Raw genomic sequence first — 14430 nt, 5'->3', positions numbered from 1 at the left:
TAACAATATTAAAGGACAATCTTAATAGTGAGCTTAGAATTTTGTATTTCACAATTACATTGTCACACATTCATCTATTATTTACTGACATGKTTTTATTTATTTATTTCATTATGAACCCTGGTTTTCCACAGTAAAGGAGGGCAACTGGTTCAAATGAGCAGAGATGCTGAAGCAGCCCTGAGATCCTGTCGGTGTGACGAAGCCCCAGCATCAGCCAACCACAGCCCGCGTCATTTGCACAAGAGGGACACAGGACGCGGAGCTGCTGGCTCTCCCAGCGCCTCTCTGACGCTCCAAATAGCCTCTCTCTGCTCCTGCGTTACTTCACACCACCCCCCACTCAGGTCTGCGTTAATGGTGTGGAAATGTGAGAGCGCTGCGGAGATGCCATGGAGGAAGAGGCTGGTGCGCAAAAGGAGCGTCTCCATCCCTCTCCTCGCAGGGAAGGAACTGGATATGCTGCTCCAAAGGTGTTTTCCCGCTTGGAAGGAAGTTGTGGCATCCGCATGATTCTCTCTTTTTCTTCTTCTTCTTTAAAGCCTCAGTAAATCCTCATAGATGAGATTTCTCTGCGCCACTTCCAAGGTTCACACAGGACCACCTGGAGCTCAGATATGGCAGTGTCAAATATGCTGTTCTCTGACGTGGAAAGTTTCCTAGACTCGCATCCGGAGTTATTCGAGGACTACCTGAACAGAAAGGGGAACCACAGCATGGTGGAGAAATGGCTCAAGAACCACCAAGCGAGCAAAGCAGCGGCGGCGGCAGCAGGTTCGACGGCGGCTGTAGCAGCAGCAGTCGCCAAGCCGAGAGAGGAGAAGAGCCACGCGTGCAGGGACAGCTGGGCGAGCCAATGCGACGGCCTGCAGCGGAGAGCCTCTCAGAGGGAGCTGCGCAAAACTTTCGCCCGATCCAAGGCCGTCAACGCGAACAGGACGTACGACGAGCACGTGAACTCCAGGGCGCAGGAACCGCTGAGCAGCATGCGGAGGAGAGCGCTGCTGAGGAAAGCCAGCTCCTTACCGCCGACCACCGCGCACATCCTGAGCGCGCTGCTGGAGTCCAGAGTCAACATCCCCCAGTACCCGTCCACGGCCGTGGATTTCAAATATTACCTCAAAGCGCACAACGAGAGGGAGTTCTTCCTCGAGCTCGTCAAAGACATCTCCAACGACCTGGACCTGACCAGCCTGAGCTACAAGATCCTGGTGTTCGTTTGCATCATGGTGGACGCAGACCGGTGCTCCTTGTTCCTGGTGGAGGGAACGGGCAACAAGAAGACACTGGTGTCCAAGTTCTTCGACGTGCACGCGGGGACCACGGTGTTACCCTCAATGAACTCAGATGAGGTTCAGGTGCCGTGGGGCAAAGGGATCATTGGATATGTGGCTGAGCATGGAGAGACAGTGAACATCCCTGACGCCTATCAGGTGCTGCTCCTCGTGCGTTCAAAACATCTCACTCACTTTGTTCCTTTATTTCTCCCAGCTGACTGATGACAGGCCAATGTGTCACAGCAGCAAACCACATGAGACCTTTACATATGTTTTCACCAGGTCTTCCTACACTNCATTTCTGGACATTTATGGTTTGATTTCTTTGTATGTATGGATCACTTGGGTTGTTACCAACATCTGGTGAAAATTTCATGTCATTAGCACCTCTAGTAAAATATTTACTGAGAAAAATGGTGACGTGTTCAATACTTATTTTACCTGCTGTATACAGAGATTTATCATTCAAAAACTTTTACTTTAAACAGCTATTCAATTGATTTTCCTATTTTTATTTTTAAGTAATTTATGTGAGATTTCCGTGTCAGTTTCTCCTCAGTGATGGCACCCAGAAATTTAATTCACCAACTGTATAAATTTTAGTACCATCGATTTTAAATGGGACACTGCTAATTTTCTTTCTGTTACCAAATAATTTATAGTTTGTTTTGTCCAAAGTCAGTAACTTAAGTTGAAACCAAGTTTATATTTTCATAAATTCTGCTCGTAACACCACCAACATCTGTCTAATATATTCACCAGAATAAAAAAAGTGGTGTTACCAGCAAACAGAACACATTTTAAAAGTTTTGATAAAGCTGCAAACTGAAAATCAGCCCAAATATTAGCGGTGAGTGAGTAGGACCGCTAAAAGATGATTCATAATGCTGACTTTTGAGACACAAAATAGCTTTATTTAATTTTTTACCAGGGACTAGGCTTGAAGGGTAGCCCAGAACCAGACTGGCCACCTCAGCTGACATCTCAGTTGATTGACAGGTCACTGCATGTGGCATTAAAAGATGCACAATTATATAAACAGAAAAGATACATTTAATAAAAATACATTTCTAATTTCTACTTATTTATCAAAAGTTGACACATAATTATTGGTTAGTATATGTTTTGGGAGAAGATGCAAATGTTTTATAACATGTTGTACAATTTTTGTTAAATAAAATATCCTTTATGCTTGAATTTGCTGACAGTAATACCAACTTGTGAGTCGTAAAGTTAATGTAAAGATGGGGATCCACACCTCCATGATGACAATAACACATTTATGTGTGTGTCAAGATATTCCTTAGTTAGCAGGTTTGAGAAACAGAATATTTTTCTGTGTTGCCCCCTTAAAAATCCTTGGCCACCTTTGTGCTACACTTTGCAGAAAGTCTAGCTCCGCCACTGCTTTTTTACAAAAATGTGTTTATTTCCATTTCCATTCAAATATCAACTAAAATAAAGTCTGAGGTAATCAAAAACAGTGTTCAACCATGGATTTTTATAAAGAATGACTGTCCTGATCAAACAGGGGATGCTGCTGGTAAACTCCAGCCTCCCTGTTTTCTTTTTGTTGGAACATGTTGAGATGTAACACAGAGGAAAGAATTAGCCTGGAGTAATGCTCGCTTTATGATTCATGTGTGGCATTTCAAGGATGTTACGCAGTTGTTGTTTTATTTATTTATTTGAGACAAACACTGTTTTGTACATAGTGGGGCTACGAACTGTCATCCTTTATTAATGTCAGTGTTGTAACACAAAGTTCACAATGGCAAAGACAAAAACAACTAATAGGGGATTTAAAAAATGTTTTTTTTACTTTTTGTTTTCCATTCTGACCTATATACATGTGATATTTTATTTATTTCTGTAATTTTATTTTATTTAGTTTTGTTTGTATTAATGACTGTTGAGATGTGTGTGATAAAATTTGTTTCCTGTTGTTGGTTTGCAAAGTTTTACTAAACTAACCAGCTAGTCCATTCTTCTATTTTCTATTCTTCTTTAGGACAATCTGGTTAAGTGAATATCAGGTCAAACTAAAAAATGTAAACAGTGCACATACTGAAAAAACATCTCTTTAATAATATTTCAACAAAACAAGAAGTGAATTAGAGGTCCACTTGTAAGCTATGAGGTTAAGAGAGCTGAGTGACTTTCTCAATAACAGCATTGTAACTGAACACGGAAGCCTCCGCCCCTGTTTAATGACAGGGAGTTTAATGGCTTCCTTTGCTTCCTTTGTTCCTCTCCATCAAGGATGAGAACATCTTCATCCCAGAAGAGTGACCGCTGGCCTGCAGATGAGTGCAAACTGCAGAGTCTTGGCCTGATGATGTCGCTCTTCTGTGTTGGACCATCTTTTTAAACAGTGGCCGATTTGTTTCCCTGATGTATAACTGGTCACAGTCCTCCTGGCACTTAACAGCATACACAACATTATTCTTTTTATGCCGGGGTCCGCATCTTTGGGGTGAACCAGTCTTTGCCATTGTGTGTTTTGGGGTTTGGAAGTGTCATGTTTAGAAAATAAATGTCTCAGTTTCTTTGAAACTCTCACAGCTTGTGGAATGATCTCAAGTCTGGGTCTGGGGTCCTCTTTTGCACCCATTGGCTGGAGTGCTGTTTGGGTTTCCTGACTGCTTTGGGGAAAGCCCAGTTAGGATGGCCCGGCAGAGCGACTTCATCAGGCCAAGACTCTGCAGTTTACACTCATGCAGGTCATCTGTCACTCCTTCAGGGATGAAGAAGTTCTCATCCTTGACTGACAGGAACATTGGTTTGAGAGTAGTAAAGGTATGAATAAAAGTATTCATAGTAAAATAAATAAAGCATTATGAAATATAGATCTATGTGAATAAATAATTTTATAAATATATAATTGTGAAATACACTGAATGCATATACACATCTAAGCTTATTTTTATGAAAATGTTCACTGTCTATGTTCACTTAACATAAAACATTATTTCAACGTGAAAATTTTCACCAATAAAAAAGATTAATTTTGAGGCATTTTTATTTCATTCTAGCACTTTTTATTCCAAAGTGTCTTTTTTCACAAAGTCATCTTTTATTTCATAATGGTGTTTGTTTTCCAGTGGCTTATTTATTTCAAAATGATACTTTTTAGCAGAATGATTTGTGTGTTTTATATACAGTGGATTTACTATATTGTTCTCGAAACCACACTCATTTAAACTTTTTCCATCATGGCTTTTTAAATGACACTGGTTGTATTTTTTTTTGTCACGGATTACTTTTTTCCTTTTGTTTCATTTATTTGTTTGCAGGACCGCCGCTTCAGTGACGAAATTGACAAGCTCACAGGTTACAAAACCAAGTCCCTCCTGTGCATGCCCATACGCAACAGTGACGGTGAGATTATTGGAGTTGCTCAGGCCATCAACAAGACCTCAAGTGGGGAGCTCTTTACTGAAGATGATGAGAAGGTAATTTCATAATTACATAGCCTGTATAAAATGTACATTATAAATATATTTTTAGTTCTTTCTTTCACTGCAGTAGATAAACCGGTTTTTAGACCACCTGATTTGAATCTGCTGATATTTAATCAATTACAAAATAGGACAACCAGCACGCTGTAGACTACTGTTTAGTTTAATCCTCCTGCTGCCCTTGGTTCAAACATGACCCACAATGCCTTATTCCTAACCCCAAGTGCAAGAGAGTTAAGCACGAATGCTTTTCTCTCTGTCTGTTAGTTTTAGGTGTTCAAATGTCTCTAGGTGTTGTTCCGTTTATATTTATTTAAGTTGGACATTTATTAAAAAAGCAAACAAAGAATTGGTATAGTGAAATGGCCATCAACTCTCAGATTTATAACGATCAGCATCAACCCGAGAAAAACTCACAACAGTGGATTTCTGCTCTGAAGTGATGCTCAGCATGTCGTCATCCAGTTATTTTCTGCACATATAAATTGAAAGAATAACAAAGTTGATTAAATTCTCTCAAAAATCTTTGTCATAATCGGTCGTTTTAAGAGTTCAAAATATAAACATTTTACACCTCTTTTTATGAGTGACTGATGGCAAGTTGCTTTAAAACATCCCAGTATTGGTAGAATTTGTGGCGTTCATATTTTGTCGCTTTTACTGATTCTGATAAATGWTAAAAAGCTAAAATCCCACAGTGGTTGTTGTCGTATTTGGCAGAGAAAGAGAGAGATCTGTTGATGAAATCTGGCAAATGTGGCCAAATAAGCTGTCTGAATGAAACAGTCGGAAATGTTTTAAGAGTTGTATTAAGACGACAGAAATCAACTGTGTTTGTGGTTCCTGTTTGGACGAGTCGTTAGGTCAATAGATCAAGACGTAACTGAATAACAAAATGTCGATTCAAACTGATGAAATAGAATCTGCACAAACAACAGATTAGGAATAACACTCATTGAAGAGGGTGGAGAAGGAAGAAAAAATATCTTATAACGTCTGCCTCTTATTTGAAAAGTCAAACAAAGCAAAAGAAACTACAAATGAACAAAAAAAGTTTGAAGAATATCCAAATTTGAAAAAACAAAAACAACAACAGGATCCTTTATATTGTATCATCAAACACTGCATGGCATCACACTTTCCAAATACATTTGACATAATCTTCTCCTCAAACTTATAAATTGTTTTAAAAGTTTTTAGATTAATATCAAGAAAATTCCACAAACCTATTCCCTGAATTACAAAAATCTCCATTCCCTTAAGGTTATAGTGACTCTCTCTTTAACAAAATGTAATTGAACATTTGAACGTAATATTTAAAGAAGCCAGCAGATTGCGTTCAATCACTTCACCGCAGTCTCCCATTCTGAGCAGCACATTGGCGACAGTGGAAAGGAAAAACTCCCTTTTAACAGGAAGAAACCTCCAGGAGAACCAGGCTCAGGACGGGCAGGAGGCATCTGCCTCGACCGGCTGGGTTAGAGGGGCAGGAAAGAGATGCAGAGAAACCCAGAATGACTGGTCCCAGTGTATTTTCCTCTGAAAGAGAGACAAAGAAAAACACATGTTGTTGGTAGAAATGCTTACAACAAACAGCAGCAGAGTGAGGCAGTCACAGTCCAGCAGTCTAAGCCTACATCAGCAGAACTAAGGGATCGCTCAGGAAACCAACCCTAATTATAAGATTTATCAAAAAAGAAAGTTTTAAGTCTAATCTTAAAAGTAGACCGAGTGTCAACTTCACTGACAGAAACCGGATTTTGGTTCCGGAAGAGAGGAGCTTGATAACTGAAAGCTCTGCCTCCCATTCTACTTTTAGAAACTCTGAACCACAAGTAAACCTGCAGTCTGAGAGCGAAGTGCTCTGTTAGGAAAATAAACAACAATAAGATCTTTAATATAAGAAGGAGCTTGGTTGTTAAGGGCTTTGTACTGTATGTTAGAAGTAAAAATTTTCAGATTAATGTCATCCAGAGGAAGTGAAAGGCTGCAAAGTATGTTCCTAAGATGCTCAGGTCCAAAAACCACAACCTGTGTCTTGTCGAGTTTAGAAGCAGAAAATTGCGAGTCATCCAGGTTCATTTATTTATTTATTTTTGTCTTAAGACTTGCTTGTAATTTAAGTAACTGATTGGATTCATTAGGTTTCATGGATAAATACAATGCCTGGACAAAAATAGTTGCCACCAAAAAAAAAAAAGAAAAATAAAAAAGAAAAATACGAAGAAATGGTCAAACACCAATATTTTGTTGGACCACCTTTAGCTTTGATTATGACAYACATTCACAGTGGCATTGTTTCAATAAGCTTCTGCAATGTCACAAGATTTATTTGGTAAAATGGTAAATGGACTGTACTTATATAGCGCCTTTCTATCCATTCAGGACACTCAAAGTGCTTCACATTTCACATATTTCCATGTAGTGTTGCATAAATGTTTCACCAAGATCTTGCATTGATGATGGTAGAGTCTGAACGCTGCACAAAGCCTTCTCCAGCACATCCCAAAGATTCTCAGTGGAATCTGTGGAGCCAGTCCATGTGTGAAAATTATGTCTCTCTCACAATTCCCGTCCCATGAATCCTGGCATTGTCATCTTGGAATACAGCGGGTAAAATAAGTATTGAACACGTCACCATTTTTCTCAGTAAATATATTACTAGAGGTGCTAATGACATGAAATTTTCACCAGATGTCNCCTCAAAACATAAAGTCCATTTCAAAACTACAGCCCTTTAAGAAGAATCTTGTCTGCCATCTGCTGGACACTTTTTGTTGTGCTCATATTTAGATGTCCTATTTTGCAAATGCCTTCCTGAAATTTGGTATGCTTGTTTGTCTTTGTGTCTATGGTGTATAATAATGATGTGATTGTGGTGCTGTATTTCTGAGTGTTTTATGTGCTGCAGAACAGGAACCTGCTGTAAAACAGCAATTATGCTGAGTCAGGCTTGATTTTTAGTAATCTTTTCCTGTTAAATCCATAAATCAAATCAAATCAGTTCTTTTAGAAGCTCATATTAGGTGAAATTTCACCTGACTACATGGTGAAACAGCCACCTGGTTTGTGATTAATTTGATCTACAGGCATATTAAACTATGCAATTACGCAATTCACCTCATGTATAACATTCATAGGCAAATATGTTTTTATACATTATACATACTGCTTATTTATTCTACTGCTCATTAAGATGAGACGTTTTTTATTATTCCCTAGCTTTGAGTGTATATTTCACACCGCATTAACATTAACATTAACATTAACATTGTCTGGGATGACCTCTGCTAAACTAGTAATGAAATGTGATGCTAGCATCAGGACGCAGTGAACTCTGTGTATACATCTCAGCTAATAGTCTGTGCAGTAAGAAGCATCAAACTGTTTAAAGCAAAAAATTGTACAGAAAATAACAGTAAGGACATACTGTAAATTTACCTTCATTAAAAATAATCTGTACTTAAATTTTGGATTTATTTTTCTGTTTTAAAATCCCACACTGCGCATTGTGTTCTGTTGATACCCGACAGGATCGCAGAGCTGAGAGGAGTTTAAAAGCTGGTTCAACTCGTCTGTAATTGCAGTGTCTCATTTCTGTGGAGGAATCCAGCAGCTGACTTAATCTACAACTATAAACAGACCTAATACTGCTATTCATCTGTTCGTATTAGCTTGATTTAGTATTCTGGTTTTTGCTTTACTTACAATAAACAATGTATCGTTTCCAGGTAGATTTTTTTTCCCATAAATGAGCTCCAAAATCCAAATTTACACATGTAGGTTTTATCCTTCGACACTATTTAACATCAGCATGAGTGGTTTGCAAATAGCCTTACGTCCCTCATGTCTGCACTCCCTCTGACCACTAACGTCCCTGTCAAATTGGTTCGAACTGATTCAGTAATAACTACTTTCACACTGTTTCCCCATGCAAAGCTACAGGCAAAGAGCAGAGAACTCAATTCCCAGAACCTTGTGCTTTAGTTTTTTTTTTTTTTGGACAAGTAAATTATCTGAGCAGCTTCATACAAAGCAAGTGTCATACCAAACAGCATCTATGCAAACTACGTATTAGCACACAAAAATGTGACCGAATTCCACTTAAGAGGAAGAAAATCAATCTGCATAAAACTATGTTGGTTAAGAATTTCTGTATTTTTTACTTCTGTTCAAAGTGCTGCAACGTGAAGCGTGGATACTACAGAGAGGTGGTAAAGTAGTAATTAGCACAGTTTTAATTATTGCCTAATGTGAATGGGCCCGTTATATAGATTCCGTAAATGTGACATTCTTAAAAAGTCTTTGTTAAACTTTAGTTTGATCTGAAATGAATTGATAATTTAGTTTTCATCTGTTTAGCATTAAAAAAAAATCTCAGGAACAAGAAATAAGAAGCAAAAGATGATTAAATACAAAATACAAAATTAGCATTATCCTGTCTGTCATTCACAGAACAGCCTTTTCGACTTGTGTTTATTTCTGCATCAACACTGATGGAGGCTTTTCTCCTTCAGTAATGTGTGGATGAAGGGTGGGAAATGTTTCTGTCTTCAATGAGAGGCTTTTCCTTAGATGTCTGCCCACAGACTTGTCCTAATGAAAACTGCAACGAGTTCAAAATCCTCTCTTTTTTCCTGTCTTTAGTCAGCGAGGCGCGTTAACACCGAATTCTGCAGCATCTCAAATCTGTCCTGTCACTTTTTTGGTTTGTTTGATATGTTGTAGCTTAAACCAAATGACCACAGCCTTCTTTTTGATTTGATCCATGTTTTTTTATAATACGTACTATGTAATCGTAAAAAATTACAGTATTTTGGGCTGCAGTAGTATTCTGTGAACATCTAATATCTTACCTGCTTTAGATACAGTAGCTCTTTGAATGAACTCACTTGAGCAAACAACTAGTTAAACACAGTCTCACACATTTTATAGCAGCTCAGTGAGTGGCATTTTAGAAATGTTTACACTGATGTCAGTTTTGCGTAACACAAAGTTTTATTATATGCTAGTGAAAATAACAGCTAGCAGTAACCAGCTCAATAATATCATATCTACCAGAATTGATTTGATTTGATTTGATTAGATTTATTTATTTAACAGGAAAAGATTATTAAAAATCAAGCCTGACTCAGCATAATTGCTGTTTTACRGCAGGTTCCTGTTCTGCAGCACATAAAACACTCAGAGATACAGCATCACAATCACATCATTATACACCATAGACACAAAGACAAACAAGTATACCAAATTTCAAAAAGGCAGCATTTGCAAAATAGGACRTCTAAATATGAGCACAACAAAAAGTGTCCAGCAGATGGCAGACAAGATTCTTCTTAAAGGGCTGTAGTTTTGAAATGGACTTTATGTTTTGAGGAATGTCATTCCATGCTTTAGTATAAACATCGAAGAAAGACCTCTGGCCGTAACAGTTTTTAAAAGTTGGTAATATCAGTTGTCCTTTTGTAACAGATCTAGTTGAATGACCACTTCCAGAATTTGATTTGGGCAGCAATGCACAGAGAGTTCCATAATTGGCACCTTGGAAGATCTGAAAATATAAATTAATACCACTATTCAAGAATAACCATGGAAAATGTGTAAAAGTTTATAAAATAACATTCACATGAATCTTTATGGTGCATTTGAGGTGTTTAAAAGGCTTTAAGCTTTAGTCTTGGCCTCGCTCAGACCAGCCATTAGCTCATCAATGCAGTCAGAGTTAAACTATATTTGGGCAAACTGAGATCTGTCAAAAAGTTATACAGACAGATTAATTGTTCATAATCTTTCTTCAGAACGTTAATTCAAACAATCTGAACTATTGCTTTATAAACAGCTTAGAAAATTTGTTGATATTAAAACTTTAACAATCTCTATTGAATAATAAAATGCTGTTATTCATTTGTTTCAGGTATTTGACATGTCAGCTGTTTCAAAAGCTGTTTTATTCAACAATCTAATGCCATTTGTTAAATCCATATTTTTTAGACGTTATTGTGGTGAATAATGGCCCAACTGCTTGTAAGTTTAGCATTTCTATCTCCTGTCAAGCATTTAAGCTTTTAGTTGAGCTTCTGATGATGTTTTGGGATTAAATCAGCCTTTGTGTTTTGGAATGCAACATCCAAATCGAGCCGTTTTCGTGGCAAATCTGCTCTGCCCCCTCCTCACCAATTCAATGAAAGGTGAATGCCGCTTCACAAGCCATTCACACGGAGAGCAGGAGAAATAAAGCGTTAGCTATGTAATTTCCCTTGACTTGCTTCATAAAAAACTACCATTTGTAGAAGAGGAAGCTGTTGAGATTACATGAACCGACTGTCCCTGAGGCCTTTGCAAGTTATTTCCTTTTTTCTTTCTTTCTTTTTTTAATAAAAGTGCTTTTTACTGGTCAGTTTAGGGGTCTCTAGGCAAAAAAAAAGAAAGAAAAAAGAACAAAACAAAACAAAAACAAAACCGTCTTGTTTATAATGCAACCTTGTACAATAGCCTGACAGAATGTAATTAGGAAGAGCAGGGCTCTTCTCAAGTTTGCCTGTTGTTCCACAGATCCATAATCAGATCCCTAAAGTTCTGCTTACTAATGAATCTGCTCCTGCTGAGGTTATTGATGGCCACGGTCTCCCTGAAAGATCATTATTAGAGAATTCCTTTGGACAGCTGAAATAATATGGCTTATTGCTCAGCAGCATGCATTTTMCTGGTAATTTGAAAAAAATCAAAAACAATGCTCCTGATTATGTAAAYTGACCGACTGAAGTGTGTTAAATTAGTTTACTTGTTGGAATGACAATGAGTACGTTACGGTTAATCACCTAATTAGTTGTGTAATTCTGGATTTTAAGTATAAAACGTGGGATTGACGTGCATAATAATTGTGCCACACGAGAAGAATTTTGTTCTTGATGTGATTAATCTAAATGATAAATTAATAAAACGTTACACCTRTAAAAACATCTGTAACTTCCCTTTGTAGGAATTACAATTATTATAAAACAGTTATTGTAGACATGAATACTGAGGAATAAAGACTATAGGGAAAAGAAAGAATGCGGTCGTACGGTTGAGGCCAGTTTTGTTGTCTGCGGCAACATTGTTTTTATTTTATTACATCTTTACTTTATTTCTATTATCTTCTTAAAGCTTGAAGTTTCTGTTGAGTGTAAAGGGGCAGTCCCCATGGGAACGGTCTTTGAAAAAGCCAAAGGTTTTTTTTTTTATTATTGTTGTTTCCTCCTTGCTTGGAAATAACATTTTATGAGCTCTAAACTGGTATTTATAGAAAACAGATTCCAGAATACAAAAGATTTTGAAACTCCACCCTTATGTATTTTGTGTAAATGCCAAAAAAAACAGCATTTTGTAAGTGATCAGGTATAACCCCACCTTTAACCTGAGGATGTCTTTATTTACTTCTTTACTTTCACACCCAGCGCACAGGTTTTATACAGCCCCCGAATGCCTTGTTTCATGTTTTTGGTGTATTTTTATGGCAACGATACAGCACCACTTACAGGCTTRACATAGTTACTACAACGTTTTAGATATTTTTGGTGTTTTCATGTAGATGACATTTCTAGAAACGAGGCTGTGTCTAAAAGGACATTAAAAAAAACCCATAAATAAATAGAATGTTTCAGTCAAAACTGTGTCCACATGGATAAGGCCTAAGTTGTTGCTACATTTTTTAGCCACCGTCAGGCGGACTGCAGCCAAGGCAGTAGATATTTCCTTCCTCCTGTGTTATTGATTTTATACAGTATTTAAACAGAAATAAAAAAAAAAGATGAGTGTCAAAAACGTGTAAACACTTTTGTGGGGTAACTGACACACATCATAGTTGTTTCAGCAGCTAACAGTTAAAGCACATTTGTCCTTTATTCCTCTCTTTTTCCTGGCTTTGCATATAGTAAATCAACATGCAGCGAAGAAGACAAGAATGTAGTTTGACTCCAAACTAATTGGAGTTTGATTTAATTTCAGTCATTAGGCCACAGCATGTGATTCCAATATTTATGTGAGGAAATTATGAGTGAGTGCATGAATACGCATTAGCTCCAGGCACAATATGTTGAGGCCACTCAGTCAAACGGCTAAATGTCAGTTAAATTGATCCATTTGTTCTAACAAGCAGTAATGTCAATGAAAGGTCATTTCCTATTTGTTTCAGCTGGAAATATAGAATTTTATTATAATAAATATCACTGTTTTTCAGTCAGCTTTAATTTTACAACTTAAGGTGCTTTGTGGTTTTCGGAACAGTGTTTTTCTCAGAATATATTTTTTTCCAGCTCTGTTTTGTTGAACTATTTTCCTCAGGACCTCAGTTTGAAGAAAAAGTGACAGGTTGATGAGTTAACAGATAGTCCAGGGCRGGGTCAAGACCAAAGTGGGATGTTGCCATCTTAAAACAACTCCAAACTCAAAAAAWTTATGGCAGTTCAAATAAGTGCTCTAAACATTTAAACTGCTGTCTAGTAATATCAACAATGTTTTGATCTTTCTATAGCTGTGCTTCAGTTTGCTCTGGAAACAGAGAACTGATACTGCTACAATTTGCGTCTTCAAGTAACCATAGAATCATGTGTAAATGACAATGTAAATAATTATTAACGGTGGTGCAAAGGCATATAAATTAGTGCACCTGTAAATTACTGAGGAACTTCTAAATGTTTAAAACAGGAGCAATCCAGTTAAATTCAATTTCAATTCAAAAAATGTATTCATTTCATTAAAAAATATCTTATACAATAAAAAACAAAGAAAATACACAAATCAAAAATCTAAATAAAATGAAAGGTAGCAGAAGAAGAATACATTTTTATAATGTCTGCCCCTTTTATCCCCAGAACATATTCAAACAAAACATAATTTACTACAGTTTACTAACAGTTCAAAGCCAGAGCCGGCCCATGGCAGTCTTGGCAAATGCTAAGGGTCTGTCCATCTGGGGTGACTTTTTTAGAATATGGTTTTGTCTGCAAAATAATTTCTGATTATTCAATTTTTGAAGATTACCTGCTGTCTAGGTTTCTCAGTCTGCTTTTTTTTTTACTACATGAGGTGTTATATGGTGCAGAGGATATTTTGTGATAAAATTATCATATGATGCAGTCAAGACTAACTCCTGGTGCTCAGTGTACAAATAGAAACAAAGYAAGGACAACAACAAGGAAAACAAAATAAGTATAATAGAAGCGTTATGTTCGTTATGATCTCATATAAAGTTTAGGTTAAAGTCTGGTTTTTAGTGTTCAACCCTCTTTGTTGCTTAATTAACCCCAAGAATTTAGTAAAATGTTCTTCCAATGGCTGGAAAAGGCAGTTTTAATATATTTTTCAAGGAGAAATTAACTATTTTAATTGGACAAACATCAAAGACAAAATGATTTAGTTTGGTATGTGAATATGTGTAAAATGGCAGAGAGACCTGAAATCTTGTTTAGGGTCCTGTTCTTAGCTCTTCACAGAACCCCACTTCAAACGATCCTATCTAAAAATTAAACTTGTCTCATTGTATGAAACATAAAAGCAACATGTTAGCATATTGACATGTTCTCAATGTGTCCACAGGTTCTGCAGATGTACCTGCCCTTCTGTGGTATTGCAATCTCCAACGCTCAACTCTTTGCTGCCTCGAGGAAGGAGTATGACAGGAGTCGGGTAAGGGCCACAGGGAAAACAATAAT

At 37.2% G+C, this 14430-nt stretch overlaps 1 protein-coding gene across 1 annotated transcript in view; it reads left to right on the top strand.

Moving 5' to 3' along the window:
- The first annotated feature begins 33 nt into the window (after nt 1-33).
- The window catches only part of pde11a (phosphodiesterase 11a), a 54400-nt gene continuing 40003 nt past the window's right edge, over nt 34-14430 (top strand). The window contains exons 1-3 of the mRNA XM_014001427.1: nt 34-1433; nt 4574-4732; nt 14315-14404. Coding sequence (XP_013856881.1) covers nt 618-1433; nt 4574-4732; nt 14315-14404 — 1065 coding nt within the window. The 5' untranslated portion in view covers nt 34-617. The remainder of the gene's footprint in view (nt 1434-4573; nt 4733-14314; nt 14405-14430) is intronic.

This window comes from Austrofundulus limnaeus, unplaced genomic scaffold, assembly GCF_001266775.1.
Source record: "Austrofundulus limnaeus strain Quisiro unplaced genomic scaffold, Austrofundulus_limnaeus-1.0 Scaffold9, whole genome shotgun sequence".
NCBI lineage: Eukaryota > Metazoa > Chordata > Actinopteri > Cyprinodontiformes > Rivulidae > Austrofundulus > Austrofundulus limnaeus.
Note: the sequence above shows the minus strand (reverse complement) of the source record. Positions and strands in the feature narration are given on the sequence as shown.